This window comes from Ctenocephalides felis, unplaced genomic scaffold (assembly GCF_003426905.1).
Source record: "Ctenocephalides felis isolate EL2017-DRISC unplaced genomic scaffold, ASM342690v1 CF-g0.4_SCAFFOLD_01886, whole genome shotgun sequence".
Classification (NCBI taxonomy): Eukaryota; Metazoa; Arthropoda; class Insecta; order Siphonaptera; family Pulicidae; genus Ctenocephalides; species Ctenocephalides felis.
The window spans coordinates 59,701,393-59,724,978 of record NW_020538040.1 but is presented as its reverse complement, the minus strand read 5'-3'; the positions used below and the strand labels follow the sequence as shown (position 1 = coordinate 59,724,978).

General features: G+C 27.5%; 1 protein-coding gene across 1 annotated transcript; it reads right to left on the bottom strand.

Annotated features, from left to right (window-relative positions):
* Positions 1 to 491: 491 nt before the first annotated feature.
* LOC113377105 (ceramide synthase 6) lies at positions 492 to 22,922 on the bottom strand. The gene is made up of 8 exons (XM_026617304.1): positions 22,608 to 22,922; positions 11,412 to 11,532; positions 3,274 to 3,495; positions 2,429 to 2,650; positions 2,240 to 2,358; positions 1,132 to 1,276; positions 843 to 966; positions 492 to 749 (listed from the first exon to the last, which is right to left on the bottom strand). Exons 1-7 carry the CDS (start codon positions 22,793 to 22,795, stop codon positions 868 to 870), a joined length of 1,116 nt encoding a protein of 371 aa, XP_026473089.1. The 5' UTR covers positions 22,796 to 22,922; the 3' UTR covers positions 492 to 749; positions 843 to 867.
* Positions 22,923 to 23,586: the final 664 nt, after the last annotated feature.

Sequence of the window (23,586 nt, the reverse complement as noted above, 5' to 3'; positions counted from 1 at the left end):
TTGACAGGCACTAACAGGTTTATAATTCATATATTTTAATTAAAAAAGAGAAACAATTAATACTTGTTCTGAATATTCCGTATTTCAAAATTAGCGTGATATTACTATACGGTATGAGACTCAAATTGTATTCCCTTGAGTAAGTCCGAAAATTTAAATTTAAGCACGAGTTTTAAATTTTAGACCCACATATTGCATACACACAAGCATACAGGTGTATGGAAACCCACATGCATATTATTTATATGCATTTATATATATTATATATATATATATATAAACACATACAAACATATAGTATATACATATATACATACACACATTAAATATGTATAAATATATACTTATGCATGATATGCACACACACACACATTATATATATATATATATATATATATATATATATATACACACACATACGCACACTTATTCATGCATTATATTTACACAAATATGTACATTATATCAATATATAATGTGTGTATGATGTGTGTGAATATGTAATGCATGTATACAAATATAGAACATAAATGTGTACAAATATACATATTTGTACAGAATATAGATTTACAATATATTATATACATAAATATTAATTACATACGTAGATTTTGAAGATGCGTTAACATTCACTAATGTGATAAGTGGTTATTAAGTATAACCCTGTCATTGCCAGTTAAAGAGTATTACCCTGTCATAGCCAAAGCTGAAGATGGATCATTGAACATTCAATTGATCAACATCACCTCCTAAAAAGACATATGTATATAATATAAATATGACCCCATGTGTATATACAATATTATATATATATATATATATATATATATATATATACATACATAGATTATACTAAATATTTCATATCTATTGGTGCGATACATGGTTATTAAGAATAACTTTATCATTTCCAGCTCCAGAGCTTTCTGACAGATCACTGCTTGAACTCCTCAGATCACCCTCCATCTGTAATAAAAATATATCTCCAAATGCAATATTATATATATATATATATATATATATATATATATATATATATATATATATATATATATATATATATATATATATATATATATATTTATATATATATGTGTGTGTGTGTGTGTGTATAAATATGTAAACACTTACTTGGCCTGCAGCTAAAGCCTTATAAGCTATTTGCAATATAAGATATGTCCAGGCAATGTGTAAAACTAGGAGCAAGGATAGAAGACCATTGAATATATAATATGCAGGAAACACAGGCACAAAATTTGGTGCAGTTACTGCAGTACTGAAATTCACAAACATGATTAAATTACGCTTGAAGTAAAACCTTTTAAGTAAAAAAAAAATCATACAGTCTCAGATAAAACAAATTAAGGTTCTGAAGTATTTTTTTAATACAATTAATACAAGAATACTTCTAAAATACATTTGACAGGATTACTAAAATCAGACATCTAAATTTCGATATAACTTCAAAAAACATTTAAAAAAGATTAAATGTCATGTAAAATTATTGATTTATTAATAATGAAAATTTATTGAAATATTCATAATATTATCCTGAAACCTCATTGTTAAAATTTAAACCTTAAATTAACATAAAAAGTAAATGTTAAATCTTTTAAAACCTCTCTTGGATTCAAAATGTATTTTTGTTTTTAGACATCTTCGATACTAAGAGGCAGTTAATCGTTACCAATTATCATCAGAAGTTTCCATTCAATTGAAAAAAAAAATTCGAATTTGTTACTATTTTTATAATTTCAATAAAATTTCAGATCAGCTGTAATTGCAACTTATTAAAAATACTGTCAAGTGCCAGGCCACTTAGAAATTATGATTCAAATCAATTGTTGTAACATATATACCACACGACATAAATTTTCATTGAAAATATGCTCCTACATATTCTTAATTCAATTAAGTTTAGTACTGTGTACTTTGTTTTAGCACTTTTCCAAGGAAATAATATTCATTATGCATTCACTTTACAGCTACAAGTGATTGAGATATTTAATATTCATCTAATCAGCATAAAATGAAATGCAATAAACATTTTTTTCCAAACTTGATTGCCTAAACTATGTATTAAATAAAAGTACTATTTTCTTAAATTGCAATTTGATGGAATATATTATTTCAATTGTTAGTAATTGTCATTGGATTGAAACTAATGCTCCATATATGTAATGATATAATAATAAAAGCTTATTGCACATTATTGCATTTGTAATTTATGATAGAATACCTGTACATGATCCAAAACGGGTAAACACCTAATCTTGTAACAATCCAAATCACTGTGAACAACCCAAATATACAATCACAAAGCTTTTGATAATTTGCGTATTTCGTTATTTTAGCAGCCTAAAACAGACAAAACTTAAGCACTCTACATATTTTCATAATATATTAAAAATAAATAGGTGCACCTTACCTCTAAAAATATATCAGCGCAATCGTGAACCAATAAGACTAGAGTTCCGATTCGATGCATATTGCAAATCCATGAAAAAGCCATTAAGGTAATTGTTGCACAATGATGAACAAACATTTGCCAGAAGTCCTTACGCCGAACATCAGTAAACTGAGATATGCAGAGCGACCAGTAAAAACTCATCGATATCATATAATACCACCAAGTCTCATTGTTGACTGACTGTTGAATAAAACAATTGATTGAGATAAAGAACTAATAAAAAAAAAATATATTAAAATTGACATAAATAAAAGCATTATATATATCTTTATAGAAAGTATGCAGAAAATTATTTTCACAATCAAAATGTGCTCTCAAAATAAGTGTAAAATTTAATAGCACAATATACCAAGATCAGAATGGGGTTTGTAATGAATAAAATCATAGCAAATCAAATGTGTATATCAACAAAGAATCAAAATACAAACCACCGTAATAATAGTAAATACATACCAATAGATTTATCACATAACAATAGTAAATAGATACCTATGAAGAAATTGAAATTTACAAGAGTAAATATTTTCTAACGCAAGATATAACTCACGCATTTAATAGCAATTTCGACAACTTAATTTCAATAAATAATCTGATTGCAACATACACATAAGAATATTGCCAGCAAGAGATTACTATTAAATATTCTTTGCTACAGAAGATTTCTTGTAATATATGTTAGATTGTTAGTAGATATTAAATCATTGCACTTTTATCATAAAAAAATATAAAAGGAAGTACCTAAGAAATGAGAAAAATATAGAATAGATTTTGTTTCTAATCAGCATATATCATACTGCTATTACCTGATGGGGATATTGCTTCCAGCATTCATCTATATCCCATAACCAGGGCTTATCCCAAAGCGCAATCAGACCATATACGAAACTATATGAATAATAAAGGCACCTCCACGAATTCTCGCAAAATTTGACTAAAGTAGACGGTTTGTCTTGAGCTCTTCGTAGCCGCCACCACCTCTCGATCTGTCTTTCAGACCAATCTAGTTGTTTTGACAATGATACTACCTGAAATGCAATATACTCCGTTTAAATATTCTAATAGCACTAACATTTCAGCTGACATATACAGAAATTTGTGAAGTATTTTTCATTTAATTGCATTTCATTTAATTCTTGTATATGTATAAAGTAAGAACAATAATCCTGAATCAATAAAAAAATATAATGAAATGATTATCGAAATAATCTTTCGACTTCTTGATTGAGGTGAGCTTTTTTATAAATGGCAGCCCAAACGGTTGTCCTTTCTTTATCGAACGAATTTAATATTGCAATTTCTGTAATAATTTAGCCGACTAAGGATTATTTTCACAAACATATTTCCATCTATATCATCAAGTGAAAGCCGATGTTAATGCTGCTTGACAACAGTCTGTCCAAAGTGAGTATCCAATCTGGAACCCCTGATTCGCGTCTTATCCAGACTAGCTTCAACCACTAGGCCAAAAGCAGCCGCCCAATTACCTAACATGATTGTTAATTTAACTTAGTTAACATAAACATAATTTTCATAACAGTAGATAAAAATGAAATATTTGGTAAATAAATAAAAGTAAGCTATCAAATAAATCAACTCAATTTAGTTTTATTAATTAATTTTACTTGAATTACCTACAATGATAACTCATCATAGACTGTTTTTATTATATAGCAGTAACAATGATAATGATAGAGCCTTTATAGTCGAATAATCTAAAAATAAATCAATTAAGCAACATCGTCTATTTTTATATTATTAGAAAGATATCTAGTTTTGATATGAAGTGAATTTCCATTTCTCAAGAGCTTTCAAGAGCAGTGAGATAAATTCAATTATAATTGAATTATTGATAATCAAATTGTTAAATGTTACTTAAACTTAAATTAAATTACTGTTAGTTGAAAAAGTACGTTTATTTTTCAATTCACATTAGATGTAATACTATTTACATCTATTATAAATAATATAGAAATTTAATTTCGTAGCGAATACCTCATAAAATTTTAAAATATATTTGCCTTATTAATTACTTGTTCAAAACTACTAGATCCAATATAAAATAAATAAACAAGTTATCAAAAAGAAAAAAATTGTGGTTGTAGGTATCATTAGCATATTTATACAATAAAATTACTGAAGCTAAATCATGGTCGCTTGAAAAATGTTAGAATAGCGATTTACTTATAAAACGTAACACTGTGATGATGTAGCTGTTAGTAACATTAAAAAAAAACTTTTTTATAATTATTTGGTTCGTTTAAGTTCAAATTATTCTAACCAACATTTAATTCTATGAAAAAAAAAAGATCAAAATTTAAATAGTTTTAGAAGGATTTCGCAAAATACACATTCAAATCACCACTGAATAATTCATACCATCGACAGCGTGCAAAGAATATTGTTAATATGCTATAATAAAGTTTTAATTCAATTCGATATTATAATATTATTTTATTTACAGGAATATTTGAGAAAATTGTCAACGGGCACAGTATGCATTGTTAAAAAGTTGAGAATATATACATAATAATTATTATTAGCAGTAATGCCTAAAAGTAGGACAAGGGTGTGAAACACCATCATTAGAAGCAAATACACACACACACACACACACACACACACACACACACAGATATATATATATATATATATATATATATATATATATATATATATATATATATATATATATATATATATATATGTATATACAGATATAGAGATTCACACACACAAACACAGATATATTTATATATGTTTATATTATAGAATATATTTCTACAATAAATATATATTACTATATTAAATTTGATTGGTCATTGATTTTAACGGTTCAATCATTAAAAATAGTTTCCAATAAATCAAGCGTTGAATGAAAGTTTTGTGCAAACGATGTTGCTCAAACTATCACAAAATAAAACGGTAGTGAATCTTAATAATCAAAACATGATCAGATCTAGAAAAGGCTGTGACACAATCTACAATACCGCATTTCTGAAAAACTTTACATTATCTTGAAAAATAATTGCAACAAATGTAACCTGCGATTCCTGATAAAATTAAATAAAATGCTAATAAACTAGCGTTATGGCGAGGACCATTTTATATTTATATTGTACGCAAGTAGTAATAAATGAAGAGTGTAATTTGGTTAGCAAGTTCTAAATTCTAAATATAAGTTTCCTTTTAGAAAAATGACCACGCCAGCATTCATTTCAATAATGTTTTCCAAATAATGTGATTATTATTTTAAAAACTTAGGCATTTTTTTTATTACAAGTTCATATATAACAATGCTGATTTTTCAGCGTATGAAATAGACACATGAGTTCCTGTGCATATTTATATTGAAATTTTAAAAGTAGAATGTAGATCAGAAGCCTAGAACTAGCAGAAATTAAAATTAATATTTCAGAGACCATAAAAAAATTTACGTTGACGAATTTTCTGTCGCACGATTTAAATGGCATAATTTATGCATAATTTTATTTCAGCAATAATAAATACAAATGTTAATAAATCTGCTTTCATAATCAGAACATAAAATTTATAGTACATAAAAAACAGTATAAACTGCGCAATTTAACATGACGTGTATAACTACAATTACATTTTTATCCAATGTACCAAATCTCTATATATTATACAGTCAATAATTATGTCTGTTTGCCACATCGATAATTTGTTACTTTTATTATTCAGTTGAATTATAAATAATATTATTAGATGATTGTTATCCGTATAATAAAACAATTATAAAAATGATTGCATTTGTGATATTCTGCATCTAAATTCAATACATTTCTCAAAACCATTTTTAATATATAATACATAGCAACAGACTAAATGTGTTTTGAAAACATCAAACATGTAAAAAAATACACATTTTTATCTGGCGCTATTTTTAATTTTCTGTCATTTATAAAGAACATGTTTAGACCAGCCGCAATCGAAAGAACTTATTTTTGCGACCTGTCGATAACATTCATTAAAGGTTACTTCTACTCTTTCAGAATAGATTTAAACTCAGTTATCACCAAATAACAGCACAAGAGGCAAAACACACATGCAAAATAAACACATGAATTCATACATGTATATACATAACATGTCAAAACCATGCCAAACATGCCAAAACCACAAAAGGCTTATTTTTATATTGTAAATTAATTAACTACCAATGAAACTTCGTACAATGACCACTATGATCTTAAAATTATCATGTAATCGAAGAATACAAGCGAATAACGCAATTTGAAGATTTTTGTCATTTATCATTTTTTAACCGATTCGAAATTCTTCCTTGATTGGTATTTTTTCAAAGTTTCATTTAAATCAAGTTCGATGAACTTGTCCATTATAACAAAGAAGTAAGGTCCATTCTGAGGCATGTCACAACGTTAGAAAAATAAAAGATTACTAATTCTTCGCACGTGCGGAAGCGACGGCACAATAACTTTTTACCACAAACGAACTGTAAGTATCGTTTTAGATTTTGATCCAGAGACGTACAAGTAATGAGATATGGATTACTGTAGTTTTGTTCTTCGTCTGCTTATTTGTCTCATATTGTTAAGCAAAAGAAAATATATAGTTCTGGGTTGTGGACAATGGCGGACTTTCGGCTAAAAATAGCATTTGAATTTTTTCATAACATGTTATTTCATAAAATTACATTATTAAGATGACATTCAATTTATACGTGATTTAGTGTATCTAATGCAAAAGCAAATATTAAAATTCGTTATTCCATGATGTGAGATAATATCAACTATGAAAGCTCAATATCAGTAGCAAAAAAAGCATACTACGCTGCTGAACGCCTACTTCTATTTAGTGCTTCTTGTACTACCGCAGACAACACTAAATGTATAAAACGTCATGTTTCTTAAGTGATTATGCCCACCAATTAGTATAAAAATGTTTTCGTATTTGATTGTAATTTAGTAAATGTAGCCATAAACTATGTTCTGAATATCATGGTATAACTTACTATGACGATCGTATAATATATAATTAATTCAAATCCATTATATTTTTAAACACATTCATTGATAGACGCACATTTCAATGCGCTAAGCGAGAGCAGACTTTAGAAGATTATGTATTGATACATTTCTCACGTGAATATCAAAGTAAGCGCTGTCAAAGGTTAAAGAATTCCAATAATTTTTAATGCATTTATATATATATAAATATATATATATATATATATATATATATATGTATATATATGTGTGTGTACGTGTGTGCATATATATACGTTTTTATAATTTTGATATGAGGATTTCAGAAACTTCGAATGATTGAAACTAATATTTTATTTAAATAAACATTAAATATAGAACTATATAAATTTGCTTTTCAAAACAAACATACATACAATAATTTTTTTGTTTTATATTTGAATTTATTTATTATTTCTACCTGCACCATCTACTTAAAATATTGGTTTGTAGTACATGCTAAGTATCAGAGATGACGCTGTACGTGAAAAAAGATTTTTCCGCTTTTTTGTTGAAATTTTTCTTCAATTTTCTTTGCTATAAACCTCACGGAGCCCGAGACCTTTCCAACGAATGCAAAATCGTTGAAATCGGTTCGTGCGCTCTGGAGCTACATCATCAGGAAGGAAAACCCGACTTATTTTTATATAATAGATAATATATAACGGTTAGTACTGTCCTAGGGCAAATCCGAGAACTGAGTTAAACTCCAACTCGATTCAGGCAAGATCAGTGTGAGATTTTCCATTGCCATTTCACACCGCAGTTCCCGAAATAGGCTATTGTCAAATAAAAATATATTTTTGATCTATATTTTCAAATAGAAATAAACATCGCTGCTACCCGATGTCAGGTTGTCAGAGCGGGGGCTTAAACTTTCGTCCCGTCCACACGAGGTAGCGGGCGTTAGCCCGTTACACCAGGGAATATATATAAGTGTGTGTGTAACACTCAACACATATATATATATATATTATTATATGTGCATTGTATATATAGTAAATTTACTATAAACATATGCAATATGAGCTAATGAATATTTAACCTTTGACAGCACTTTGAAATAGGCGTTAAATATTGCAATAGTATACTATTGCTATAATATATATATATACAGGGCCGGTCCTGCCTTGCATGCGATGCATGCAAAAAATGCGGGCGCACGCCTTAGAGGGCGCCAAAACGAGTTTCGGAAATTAAATTTATAATATAATATTTATAATTTTTTTTTTAAATCTAAAATTATTTATATAAAATCTACAATACTTAATAACTAATAATAAACAATCTAACTTAATTAGGAATACGGAGGCACAAAAAGCATTTATTCACATTTATGTTATTGTTATTTATTCACATCAATGTTATATCAGTAGAAACAATTAACCAATTAATAACTATGAAAATTAGTAAATAACAGCTCTGTTCTTTGCTTAATCTACTTAATCAATTTTTCAATTTTTTCTTTGTTTGAACTTACCGTGGAATAGAAAAAGAAATTATCTAGTGTTCAATACCATAAGCTAAGCGAAAGATTAAGTTAATTATTGGGCATTATTGACGAAAAATTGCGAGCTGATTTAGTTGAAACGGAACTTGTTAAAAAATATAAACAAATTATAATCCGGAAAATGAAAAATGGGGAGTCAGTACTTAAAAAATGACATGTTTATTCCGAGAAATTGAATTGTAACTTTTGTTTTTGTTGCAAATGTTTCGCTTCTGATGCATTTTGAATGTTGAAGACATTCGTGGTTAGGGTTATGGAAATGGAACAAATATGAAAAATGAAAGCAAAATTTACTTTGGATCGAAAATCTTAAGGCTTTTTTTATACCTAGCGGTGTCTATACTCTAAATTTAATAATGTTTAACTATGCTGAAATAATACATATCAAATATAATAAGTTTTTTTTTCAATATAGCTCAAGAAATGATGAAAAATTAAATTAAATTAAAATTTCAAAAATCCAACATGAAATACGAGTGTTATGATTGAAAATGAAAAGTTAGTTTTTGTTAGATTGGCATGATTTGCTCAATAGAATAAATCACATAATAAATAAGTAAAATGTTCTAACAAATATTAATATTGCACATACGTTAAAAATAATTGAAATTTTAAAAATATTTGATTATAATCAACCCGCGAATCGTCTCGATTTTCTAAATAAATTTAAAATCAATATATTTTATACGCTTTTAGATTATATCTAATTTTTTGTGTACTAAATCCAGAATAATTAAAAGTTAATGATTAAAAAATATGTAATTATTTATATAATTTTAATGATAAACTGTTAAAACAGTTAATATTGATAGGGGGGGGGGCGCTAGAGAAAAAAGTTGCATGCGGGCGCTAAGGACCCCAGGACCGGCCCTGTATATATATATATATATATATATATATATATATATTCAAACTATTCAAATATATATATATATATATATATATATATACTATTGTAATATGTAAAATAAATATAGGATTCCATTTGTATAATATAAACAAACAAAAAATGAAGTTAACAAATTAAAGAATTACCCGAATGTTATCGAGATATTTAGCGGAATTGATTAAATATTTTGTTATCTGCTTAATTAAAATTGTTAAGGAAATTAAACAAACAGTAATTTACATAACAAAACTCGTTGCTTACAATAAAATATTTTTACTAATTAAAATACATGAGCACCACATACCATTGCACTTGTGCTCAAATCAAAATATACATAATTGAACCAATCGAGTATGTGTGCATTTTAGAATTATGCATATCCTGTTGATAAAAAGTTGATAAAATATTGCTTTTGTTTGAATACTTAAAATGAGTTATAGAAAAATGCCACCCTCTCTTTGCCTTTTCCATTTTTTTTTTAACAAATTTTGCAAAACCAGTCCAAGAATATTCAATTCTCTAGTTGACTTCTATTTTTGAGTAGTATAAAATCATGCTAATATTATTTATGATTTTATTTTAACATCACACGATTATTACAACTTTTTATTGCATAATTTTGTCAAATGATCTATCTAAAGCTGTACCATCTAGATTTTAGACAATTGAATTCTTAGGTACCATGAACTATAATTTTAAATTAAATAAATTATAATTGAAACGTATATAAATGTATTAATATTATTTTATCTATTCGCAAGTAGAAAATACCTAAAAATGAAAAACTAAATAAATAACATCACAAACAGCTTTTAGTTCAGAAAAATTATATATATATGTATATATATACACACATATATATATATATATATATATATATATATATATGTTGCATGTATAACTAGCATGCAACACATGCAAACCGTTTAATAATCCTAATTGAGTGGTGATATTTAGCTGCAAGCTCTGTTTAAAATGTATCGTATTTCAATTCGTTTAGGAGATGTAGAGACAAAATGAACACATTTTAATCATATGTACATTCCTATAACAGGAAACAATTATTATGCAACATTACAATAGCCATTTATTGCTCTATTTGTCTTAAATATCAAGTAAAAAATTGTATTTTTACAAACGTTAAAATTAAATTTCCATTATTGCAATTAAATTGAGTTGGAATTGGAAGTTGAACATAAAAATGCTATTGAGCTAGCTTTTATAATTCTAATGCTTGCGAAAATGAGGATTACGAGTTAATCTTAATTCATGAAACATAACTTTAATTTAATACTATTAGATCATTAGATTTATATCGAACTTATATGATATAGCAGCAAAGAAATTTGAGTACTTTTGGAGATTTTAACCAATAAAGTTTAAGGAGTTTTCTTATACACTGGTCATATTCGTACTTTTTATGCAACGTACATTTACTCCATACTGTATAACAATAAAAATGTTCAAATCACCATTAATCTATTACCCCAAACATATTAAAAAAGAAATTAACAAAACCTATCGTAATCAGTGTACCTGTTTATATTTAAGTCTGCTATTTATTTGATAGGCACTTTCTAGTAGTGTGTTGGCAACTGCTCGCTTTGGCCTCGTATTTTTGATACCAAGAGAGATGCCTATTGGCCAAAACCAATATCTGTAAATACACAAATATTACAAAATTCAACAGACATAACATTAAATAATCAAAAAATTGCGCAAAAATATAAACCATGATAATGGCACGACTAAGATATCATATTTTTTCAATATCATACAGAACATTCTATATAATGTTTCTTAAATTGCACTAAAATAATAATATCCAAATATAAAAAGAAAAGATCAACCAAATTTATTATTATACAGATAATACATATTAATCATAAACCAATTGTAATAAAGTGTAACCAATTGTAATTCAATTTTCAATTGTAATAAAGTGTAGTAAAGTGTAATTCAATTTTCATTTAAAGCTTACGAATTTGAGTAAAGCTTTACAACCTAACTAATAATTGTTATCTTCAGTTTCAAATTATATTAAATAGTGAATAAATAGTGAAATTATTAAATCGCGCAATGCACAAAATAAATATATGGATTACAATTTATGATTGTACATTTTTGCTCCTAATCATATAGGTATAGCTAGTTTATCAGAACTACAAACTATTGTCAATTCAATTAAACTAATTTAGGAAAACAACAAACGTAAATACGAAAAATACATTCTTGCAATGTTATCTACAAATTATCTTTATGGTTTAAGCAATTGACGTATAAAAATAACGTCAATACGCAGTATATTTTACGATTACGATTTAAATTTAATATTATTACTTGAAATAATTTTAAATAATGTGTTTGTTTTTCACATTTTGGCTTCAATTAATTTAATTGATATAATAATATCGAATATATGTGTAATAACTCAGACGAAGTTGTACCAATGATAAAGTCAAACGATATATGATACATGAAAATGCTAAATTTCGGTTGCATTATTGTTGGACCTACGGTTTAACCGAAAGCTCTATGGCAACCGCCACAGCAAACAACATAGTTCCTTACTTAAATGAATATGTACTGACTATCACCCTATTATATTCCTGAAAACTATTACTGCAGACTAATTTTGGTGCGTTTGTGCCCATGTTCATCGTATCACTCACTGTAATAATATTAATATTTATCTGAACATTAATTTACTATGATTTCAAATCATCCTATTTTCTATCGGTAGCGATCTCGGTTTTCGGTATTTATCAAATTCATAATAATTTCCTTATAATTAAAACACTTACTTTGTTCAAAACATTCAAAACTTGATATGTATTGTCATTTATAAAATAATATCCTAAAGCCATATTATATAAAAAAAAACTTAAACTCAAGAAGCGATGAAATACGAAATCGTCTTAGACAAATACAAAAGCCGCATCGAAGACCATCCAAACTCACATGCAAGACAACTTCGCCACAACACTGCCTGGGCAAGATTGAAACACAAGTTCAATATATATTAAATTCTTCGTTGGTCAGAGGATTTTTCACCTTTGAAGCACATTTTATATTCTCTAAATTTTACTTATCTTGTTGGGATAGTAAATTATTACAATAAATTATATTATTAGTAAACATTGTCTTAAAATTGTCAAAAATTGTATAAAACTAGCTGTAAGTGGAATTCTGTCTTAAGGCAATTAGGGCATCGTGCCTTAAGGCAAATTGCTGGAACTTCCCGTACCAAAAATTATTATTTTTTTAAAAACGATTAACATTTTTGAAAAAATTTTACTTCGAAAAAAATAGATTTTTGAGAAACTATAAAATTGACAAAAAATTACTTTTTTTTATGAAAAAAAAAAAATTTTTATTTAAATAAAAAAAATTTTTTTTGAGAAAAAAAAATTTTTTTTTGAATACAGGAAAATTTTTTTAAAACATATTTTGAAAATTTTGAACTTTTTTTCAAAGCAATCGCACTGCTTGAACTGCATAGAGACGAAATGTCAAAGCTCGCAAGTGCCGCGCCGCCGTCTAACGCATAAGCATTGGTACGGAACCCATAGAAATGTAAAAAAATTTATACTTATTGTTAAAATCTCTATAAAATATCTGATAATTTGATGTGCATATGTCTAATGATCATTTTTAACCGCCCAATGGCATTTTTTTTTACTTTTTTCATTAGATCTCCGAAACCGCTAGACCTGGCTTTATGAAAATTTGACCAATTCTACATCTTGCCAATACAAATAAAATGTTTTTTGAATTATTCAAATCGGACGCTCCGTTCTCTTAAAAACGGAGGTACCGTTTTTGGCACTTTTTGCCCCGTATCTTTGGAACGGCTAGACCTGCCTTCGCCAAAAACTAATCAGCACGTCTCCTTATCAATACAAATCGAATGTTTTTTGAATTATTCAAATCGGTTGATCCGTGTTCCCGAAATCGTCGACGAAAATTTGTATCCGCACATACATACACACACGTACATACATACATACATACATACATACATACATACATACATACATACACACACACACACACACATACATCCATTTTTTCTAAGGTATCCCAAAATGTTCAGAAACCTTTGAAACGTAAAGATATATAAAAAATTTCATTTTCGATTTTTTTGCGATTACTATAACTTACCCTACGGGAAGTTAATAATAAAAAAAAAATTAAAAAAAATTGAAATAGAATTCTAACTTAATATTTGTAGTACTGTCTAACATATATGTAGGTATAAAATAAATACATTAACGTAGTATCATAATGTAGTAAAAAACGTATAGACTACATGTTTGTCTAGTATTATATAAATATTGTTGAAACAAATTTGATAGAATACATGCAAAAGTAAGAGATAGGAGCTATTAGAGCCGCCCTACATACAAGAGTACCTTGAATTACATATTACGTCTGTTCGACTTGACGCGTGCATTGTGCTGTACTCGATGAAACTAGTAGTAAATTTTTAAAACTAGTAGTGTATGGCATCGTGCCTTAAGGCAAATTACTGGTACTTCCCATACCATAATTTGAAATTTTTCAAAACATTATCATTTTATGAAAAATTTGAAAAATTGATTTTTGACAATGTTGACTTTTTGAAAAAGTTGAACTTTTTTGAAAAATTTGATTTTCTTATTTTATTTTTTTATTCGCGTAGCATAACCGCTTAGAGACAAAACATCGAAGCGCGTAAAAGCCGCGCCGAGGTCTAACCATTAAACATTATAAAACTTTGTGCGAAACTCATAAGAAATGCAAAGAAAATTTGTACTTATCATTAAAATCTCGATAAAATATCTGATAATTTGATTCGGCCTGCTTCGGCTAAAAATTAATCAGCACGTCTTCCCGCCAATAGGAAACGAAAATTTAAATAATTCAAATCCGTGTTCCTGAAATCGTCGACAAAAATTTGTATCCGCACACACATACATGCATCTATTTTTCTAAGGTAAGTCAAAATGTTAAGAAGACTTTGAAACGAAAAGACATTAAATTTTATCAATTGTTAATGCGTTTTTTTTTTAACTTACCCTACGCAGTTAAAAATTACAAGCACATAATACTATAAGGAAAACATGCAATATAATTTTTATTATATAAATGATAAATATTTGGTGAAAACAATTTAAGCGGAATATTTTTTTTATAGCATATATTAATGATTTATACTATATTTTCGTGCACAGTACCCATATATTGAATTTGTTGTTATCTATATCTGCTGCAGAAATGTTTTTATGGTGACGGTTCTAAAGTTTAAATGAATGAATATAATAAAAATCATTCACATTAACCGAAAAATGGTCACAATCTCTAGGCTGTGCTCATAATTTGAGTTTTTTTTCTCATGATATTTACAATCAATACCGTCACACCCTGTTTTGGTTTGGCTTGGCTAATATCAAATTTTCTTGGATTGAATGAATGTTCGTAGAAGAAACATCAGTTTATTGAAAAATCAAATATTCAATATATATATATATATATATATATATATATATTTATAAATCTTTTTTTCTTTGATGTATCGCCCTATAAGAAATTACTCATATATACATAAAAAATATTACATACAAAATATACATACAAAATATTCACAAATCCAAGACTACCATTTAATATATATATATATATATATATATATATATGATGTCATAAAATATCTTATAATGATCTCATCAAAAAAGGAAGGACAGCCACTGGGTTGCCTTCTAATAATGCTAGGTTATACGAATTACATCACAACAGCTCATAGAAGAGTAACAATAATTATTTATTATTGCTGTTCAAAAATAAAAAAAATAAAAACAATAACATCCTCAAATTTAATTATAAGAGTTTAGAAGTGTAAATAAAACAATTCGAGCATGATTGATATGAGTAAGAGAGAAACTATGTATAAATAATTTTTAATTAAGTGATTATTTCTGTTTAATTAACTGATTATTATTGTTTAATGTTTCAATCACATTCAATTATGAATGCAATGAAATTTAGAAAAACAATTTGGTATGCATATTTAACGGTCTTTTAATTATACTTCATTATATTATAGACAAAATGCATTTATGCCGTATATTTTTTAATGCATTTTTTGCAAGAATATGCGCCATTGATAAGATTATCAAAATTGATTTCATTTTGACATTATTAAAACAGTTTAATCAAAATAATTGACCTTGATAAGCGGGTGCCCGTATTAAGTTATAGTGTCAAGTGATTAATAGAATGGGTAACTGGGCAATAGGTTACGTTGTTACTCTTTAGACAATAAATGATTTCGGCCATTAATAAATTCTTTTTCTATTAAGCACATTCAGGCCACATATTTATTTTAGATAGATTAATATCTGAGAGAGAATTACATGCTCGCGATCTTTAAACTTTTGTAAATTTTACAGTAAGTACTTGGTGCAGTAGTAGTAGATGCAAAAGTTAGTTGATGGTTTTGAGATATTTAATTTAAACCAAGATAGCGATAAGCAGGCTTTCTAATCTATACCCTAAAAGCACAATGTTTCAAGGATAGTGGTACCTCGCATAAGGTACTTAATTCATTCCGGGAGAATGTGAAAAGTTCGCTGTGCGAAACGCGCTTTACCATAGTAATGCGTGAAAAAAACTAGTGGGGCGCATGGCATCGTGTCATGGCAAATTGCTGGAACTTCCCGTACCAAATATTATTTTTTTTTTTTAAAGATTAACATTTTTGAAAAAAATTTACTCTGAAAAATTAGATTTTTGAGAAACTATAAATTTTTAACAAAAATTTACTTTTTTTTAAAAAAAGACTTTTTGAAGAAAAGTGTATTTTGAAATATTTTGAAACCGTACAGCTTTAACTGCATAGAGACGAAATATCAGAGTGCGTAAGCGCCTCGCCGCCGTCTAACAGATAAGCATTGGTACGGAACCCATAGGAATGTAAACTAAATTTATACCTATTGTTAAAATCTCTATAAAATATCTGATAATTTGATATGCATATGTCTAATGATCATTTTTGACCGCCAAGTGGCATTTTTTTTTTACTTTTTTTACTAGATCTCCGAAACCGCTAGACGTGCCTTCATGAAAATTTGATCAGTTCTTCATCTTGTTAATACAAGTAAAATGATTTTGAATTATTCAAATCGGACGCTTCTCTTAAAAACTGAGTTACCGTTTTTGGCACTTTTTGCCCCATATCTTCGGAAGGACTAGACCTGCCTTCGCCAAAAACTAATCAGCACGTCTCCTTATCAATACGAATCGAATGTTTTTTGAATTATTCAAATCGGTTTATCAGTGTTTCCGAAATCGTCGACAAAATTTGTATCCGCACACACACACATACATCAATTTTTCTAAGGTATGCCAAAATATTCAGAAACCTCTGAAACGTAAAGATATATACAAATTTTCATTTTCGATTTTTTTGCGATTACTATAATTTACCCTACGGGAAGTTAATTAATTCGTTCTGTGGTTTGAAATATAGCCATAGAAAATAAAGTATATTATAGATGTAATTAAGACATTTAAATTAAAAATAATGATAACTTATTTATAGAATAAGTTACTTATGCGTTATACTGTTTTTGTGCTGCTCTTTCCTGTGCATTTTAAAGAAATTGTCGTTCGTTTTTTATTGATTTCTCTTCTTTAAGCGATACCAAAAATTATAAGCAAGCATATGATTGTACATATAATTTGTTCTATTAAGCTCAGCCTTGTTTGTAAACATTTGCAAATTTTTGTTTCTTTTTTCTATTTGATCAAAAAGTCCTTAATGACTGAATGACTTAATTGATTTGCACTAGAAATCGGTTGACAGGCCTTTCATACCTCCGTTTTTTTTTCAATTCTCTTCCAAAATTTTCTCTAAACTTTTGGGACGAGAAGTTGCATCAGATAAGTTTTTGACAAGGTATTATCAGAACAGAATAAAATTTTCCAAGATCCGCTCTTTGAAGACAAGAGCTTTTTGCCCTACTGATTGCCACTAAAAGGGACACATTTTGTACTAGGAATGATAACAAATGACTTAATTGATTTGCACTAGAAATCGGTTGACAGACCTTTCATACCTCCGTTTTTTTTTAATTCTCTTACAAATTCTTCTCTAAACTTTTGGGGCGAGACGTTGCGCCAAATGCATCTCTGACAAGTATATTTCCTAATGCATCTCTGACAAGTATATTTTCAGAACAAAACAAAATTTTCCAAGGTCCGCTCTTTGAATACAAGATCTTTTTGCCCTACTGATTGCCACCAAAAGTGGCAACATTTTTTACTAGAAATGATTAAGATTCGGCGCGTTATGTAAAGCCAAATGCCCGTTATGTAAAGTTTGTTGTTCAAAGCTTCGTGTCCGAAAAAAAATTCGTTATGCGCAGCATCCATTATACGTTTTGCGAGGTGTACAAATGTACCACTGTACAATGTTTATGAAGCATATTTAAGGACCTATACTAGAATCATACATTAAATAAATACACACTGCTTGTATGAAAAGTCCACTTTTATCTCTGTTTCACAGACATCCTTTTATCATCGATATTTCAAGCTAATAATCATAATTCTACGACAAAAATGATCAAAAATATAAAATTTCCGCATTTAATAGAATGCAACAGCAGATCAAAATATATAACTTTTGTGATATGCTGAAAATATATACTCAGCACTCATTATTATTATTATTACCCATTATGATATTAATTACATAATATCTGCATCCAAAAGAAAACATCAAGTTAATATACACAAATTAAAAAATAGCAGAAAAAACTTTCCACATAAACATACCATATATATAGAGACTCATAACAATTTTCATGCTGATGCAATTTTTTAATTTATCTAACTATTTATTTATCTTCAACGCAATTGATTTTTGGGTTAAAAAATATGATCATATGCATGCGGAATTCATTGAACAATTACAAATTAATTCAAGGCTATAAAAACGTTGTGATCCTTGGAAAAATTCATTGAAATGAAACTATAACTATACAAATAAACCTTTGCAAATCTTACTCAATAGCAAAATGTCTAGTAAAGACCTAATAAGATTGTATTTATGTTAATCGTTCGAGTTGCGCAAATAGTATGAAACAGATGTCTTCACTTTCAATTTATGGTCACGAGAGCAAAAACACATTCAGTGTTTTTTAGTATCTCTATATACACTGAAAATATGCTTTTTGTATAAGTAAAATATAAATTAAGATATAAAATTTATTTGAGAATAAGACTTATTTATATAGGTCACATTCATATTAAATATACGAAGGATATAAACTCGTTGTGGAAGAAACAACATTCTTAGCTAATAATTATTCTTTAGTAAATGATATCAACAGCATATCTCAGTAGCCATCTGAAATGATGAAACAGAAAAATGAAAATTTGTATATTATCTTTTTTTTTCAAAAAAAAGACCTTTAAAATCGTGTGTAAAATATTTAAATACTAGAGGGAGGCCGATTTGTTTTCAATCTACTTTTTTTTGGTTGTTTTCTGCGTTTTAAAATTCTAGGAATAATTTTATGGAATAGAATATATTGCATTTAAAATATTGTGGCCGATTATAATTTAAGATTGTAACCTTTATATATAAAAATATGGTTGCAGTACAAGATGAATTTTTAGTAAACTATTTTTTTTAGTAGAGTAGAGTCATAAAGTTTATAAATGGTGAAAAAAACGCATAGAAATAGCTTATTAAAAATTGAACCAGCAAACTAAAAGTATATAGGGAAATAATACATCTTAGAGAAAGATGTAACCAAATTGATAACTTAAATTTCAAAATATGAGATACGAGCGCTATCTGGATAAAGTATTCCAATTCCTCACAAAAATCAGCTTGTGCAATATGCTATATAATCATAAAAAAGCCCACATCCACAGAGTGAATTAACAAGTGAGTTATGCCACACCAAAAAACAAAATATAATAGTATAAAATCTCCAGTAAACGACTGTAGTTTTTAAGTTATTAAACAAATTATTATCAATCAATAAAATTTTCATGAGATAATTCTTTACGATGTCACGTTTACGCTTTTCGAAAAAATACCAAGAAAACTATTAGTAATTTGTTCAATGCGATTATATCTACATTATTAAATTTTTGCACTTTGTACATAAAATTTTATTACGCTTCTACTCCACTTGAGATAAAATGAGCAATTAACGTAATTTTAAGTGGAAGTAATATTTGTGACGGAAATAAAGAGAAATATGAGTATGTAAAATTTTTTTAAAAATAATGACAGTACAATTATGGTAAATTTCTGATTAAGAGAAAAAATCTAGTAAAGTGTGGGCCGAAGTTGTAGGAAGTTTAAGAGTACAATTGCTTGTGAAAGAAAAACTTGTTTTTATGATGCAAGGCGGCTTGTAATTTATGAAGAAACTCGTACATTTTACTTATGAAATTATTAATATATTATAACATAGAAAAGCAGTTCGATATTTGATATTATAGCAGTTTGTAAAAAATGCCGAAATTACAATCTTGCAATATAATATTCATAAAACTATTTCAAACAAAAATTTTAACTAGTGGCATCGTGCCTAAAGGCAAATTGCTGGAACTTTCCGTACCGTAACGTTATGTTCGAGGAATATTAAATGTTTTCAAATAGATTATTATAAATATTGTAATATTGTCTATATAAGATTGTATATATAAGAATCATATAAACTGAATTGCAAAGTTGAAATCATTTGTTTAAAGTATATTAGAACTTTAGTCAGAATTAAAAATAAAATCTGAATAATTTTCGATATACAAAAAAAATTTGAAAAAAATTGAAACAATTTGTTTTCCAAAAGCAATTATTTTGTTAGAACAAGCAGTAAGTTCTTTGAATCATTCACATCTGACGCTTAGTTCTCTCAATAACTGCCGTTTTTTGTACAATTAGCTCGGTATCTTCAAAACGGTTGGACCTGCCTTTGCCAAAAACTAATCACCTCTTCTCCCAATCATTACAAATTCAATGTTTTAAAGATCATTCATACTCCGTTCAGTAAAACTGGATTTGTATTTTCAGCACTCTTTGCTCCGTATCTCCGTAACAGCTGGACCTGCCTTTGCCAAAAACTTATCAGCACATCTTCCTATCAATAGCAATCGAATGTTTTTTGAACCATTCAAATCGGTTGATCCGTGCGCCCGAAAACGTAGACGAAAAATGCGGACATACAAAACACACACACATCATTTTTCTGAGGTATGCCAAAATGTTCAGAAACCTTCGAAACGTGAAGAAATGCAAAAAATTTCATTTTCAATTTTCGGCCTATTACTATAACAGGAAGTTAAAAATAAAATCTACAATTTTAGAATTTATAATCATCATATTTAATCAGAAAATTAGATTACAACGATCACAATAATTATGATCAATGATCATCTTCTTAAATTTATAGATTAAAATGTTTTGAACTAAAACTTCAAATGATTGATATATAAATACAACTTTAGTTGAATGAATATTAAAATGGTTTTGAAATAAAATTTTAAATGTGCTCAAATAAGCTCTGTGAAGGCTTTTCGCGTTAAGTATACTTTTTCTTCAAAGTTATGTGACTTAAATATAGAAAATAGTGCTTTTCTCATTTTATAAAATTTGTATTAACGTATATTCTTAATGGGATTTATTCAAGGAAAAAAACAAATTGAAAATAGAATATATTTGGTTTACTTGGAGCCTAATGAGCGTGGAACTGTAAAAGATTTGGAAGTAGACCTCTTATACAAATTTTAATGGTAAAGAAATAAAATAGAATTGGCAGTTATAAAATACCGTTTTCAAGTTTAAAAACTTTTCATTTATACAACCTAATAGTATTAGGACGTTATTAACAAAAAATTACATTTATGATATGTATGAAAAATATTTTTTCAATGACAATAACAAAAGTATAGTACCAATAAATTTATAGTTATATTTTTTACATTATGAAGGGCACTTTAACCCAACTAGCTACAACTAAAAGGTAAACACAAAACTATAACAAAGGTGTGATTAAATTTAGTAATTCAGATTATATACAATAAATTAAATAAATCATATAAAGTTTATTCATAATATAGATAAACGTGTTACAGCAATCTAAATCAAATATAGCGTTTACTCGAAGTTGATAAAGATGCAATAAAGAAATAATACAGACGCATTATATGAATCGAAAAATATTAGGTTAGAAAAAAGTACAATAAATTGTTACTGGTTTTTATGTAAAAATTATACGTTGTTGGGATAAAATTATTATTTACATTGCATACAAAAGTATAATAAGGTAAGTGTTAATGATTATAACATTGCGTGCTCTACTTGAAAAAAAGAGAAAATATAATTTAAATAAATAACCTTGTGCATATTGATATAAATTTGATAATGAACATGAATTAATAGAGCAATATTAAAAGCATTGTGCAATTGCACATGCACTTCAATTTGAATGATTCAATCACGTACTTTATAACTAACGTATTAGTTATTTACTGTGCAAGTTGCAACTTCGAGGTCGACATAAATATTTTAAATGATATAAATCATCTTTTATCAAAAACATGATCCAAGTTAAAAGCACTATTATAACTGTCAATAAACAGAGATATAATTCATGATTCAAAACTTGTGATATACTACCTAGAATTAGGTTAGGTCGATAAAGTAAAAAGATAAACAAATTAACAAACCTTTCCAATATTTTTCTTAGGAATAATACGACAAATGCCATGGGTATCGGATAAATTAAATCTCTATAATCTGCATGCTTAATAACATCACTGCTTTCCGGGGAAATATCATGCCATGTCGTATTAGGCGGTAACCAAACACTTTCTGACCAGAACACGTTAAACACAGGCCGCAAAACGTCGAACATTTTGTTATTTATTAACACTATAAACTTTACAAAATAATAAATTGATAGTTCTTGTTAAAAATCATTTTTGTTCTATAAACAAGCCTCCATTACAAAACACCTATTACTAAAATAATCGACTGACAGATGAAAGCGACCGCTTGTCTTGTGCCATTTTTTGTGTGGTCCGATTGAGCGCAGTGTTGTCGCAGGCGATAAATATATAGCCGAGGCTACACTGAAACAATAATACGACTAACGTCATAGTACATAACGTCATAATATTCATCAACAAATTAAACTAAACTAACAAAGTGGCAATGTATTTATATTAATAATACACTTCATTACATATTGATTGTATTCAAAACTTTATATTCAAATATAGTTCGCAGTTTTTTTAGATAGCGATTATTCTTGATGATTGTAGTCGTTTTCTTTAATCTATGATTATATTCATAGATAAAAGAAGAGTATGATTATATTCTTCTGAACTAAAAGCTTTTTTTCCAAAAATAATTTTAACCATATTTAGTTAATTTTACATTTATAAATATTTCCCAATGCTTTTCCAAGTCATGCCATAATCAGCATAAAAGAAACAATAATGAAAATTTAGTATATGTACGAACATAATTCCAAAGATAACTCAAAAGTTTTAATCATATTTTGGTTTGTATTTATTCACAATTTCAAAGGCTCTTATTATTATTACCTTTTGAATCAAAAAAATATTATAGCAAATAAATTAAATTAAACTAAAATTATTTTATATTAAACTACTGAAATATCGACCAAAGGTTTTTTTAGAA

Bases quoted from the DNA above. Each gene is read 5' to 3' on its own strand.
- LOC113377105 (XM_026617304.1), bottom strand. From the start codon at position 22,795: ATGTTCGACGTTTTGCGGCCTGTGTTTAACGTGTTCTGGTCAGAAAGT. The intron at 11,533-22,607 runs GTTTGTTAATTT...GTGTATTTACAG, and splicing joins CTAAGAAAAATATTGGAAAG to ATATTGGTTTTGGCCAATAG. The intron at 2,651-3,273 runs GTAATAGCAGTA...TTTATTCAACAG, and splicing joins GGAAGCAATATCCCCATCAG to TCAGTCAACAATGAGACTTG.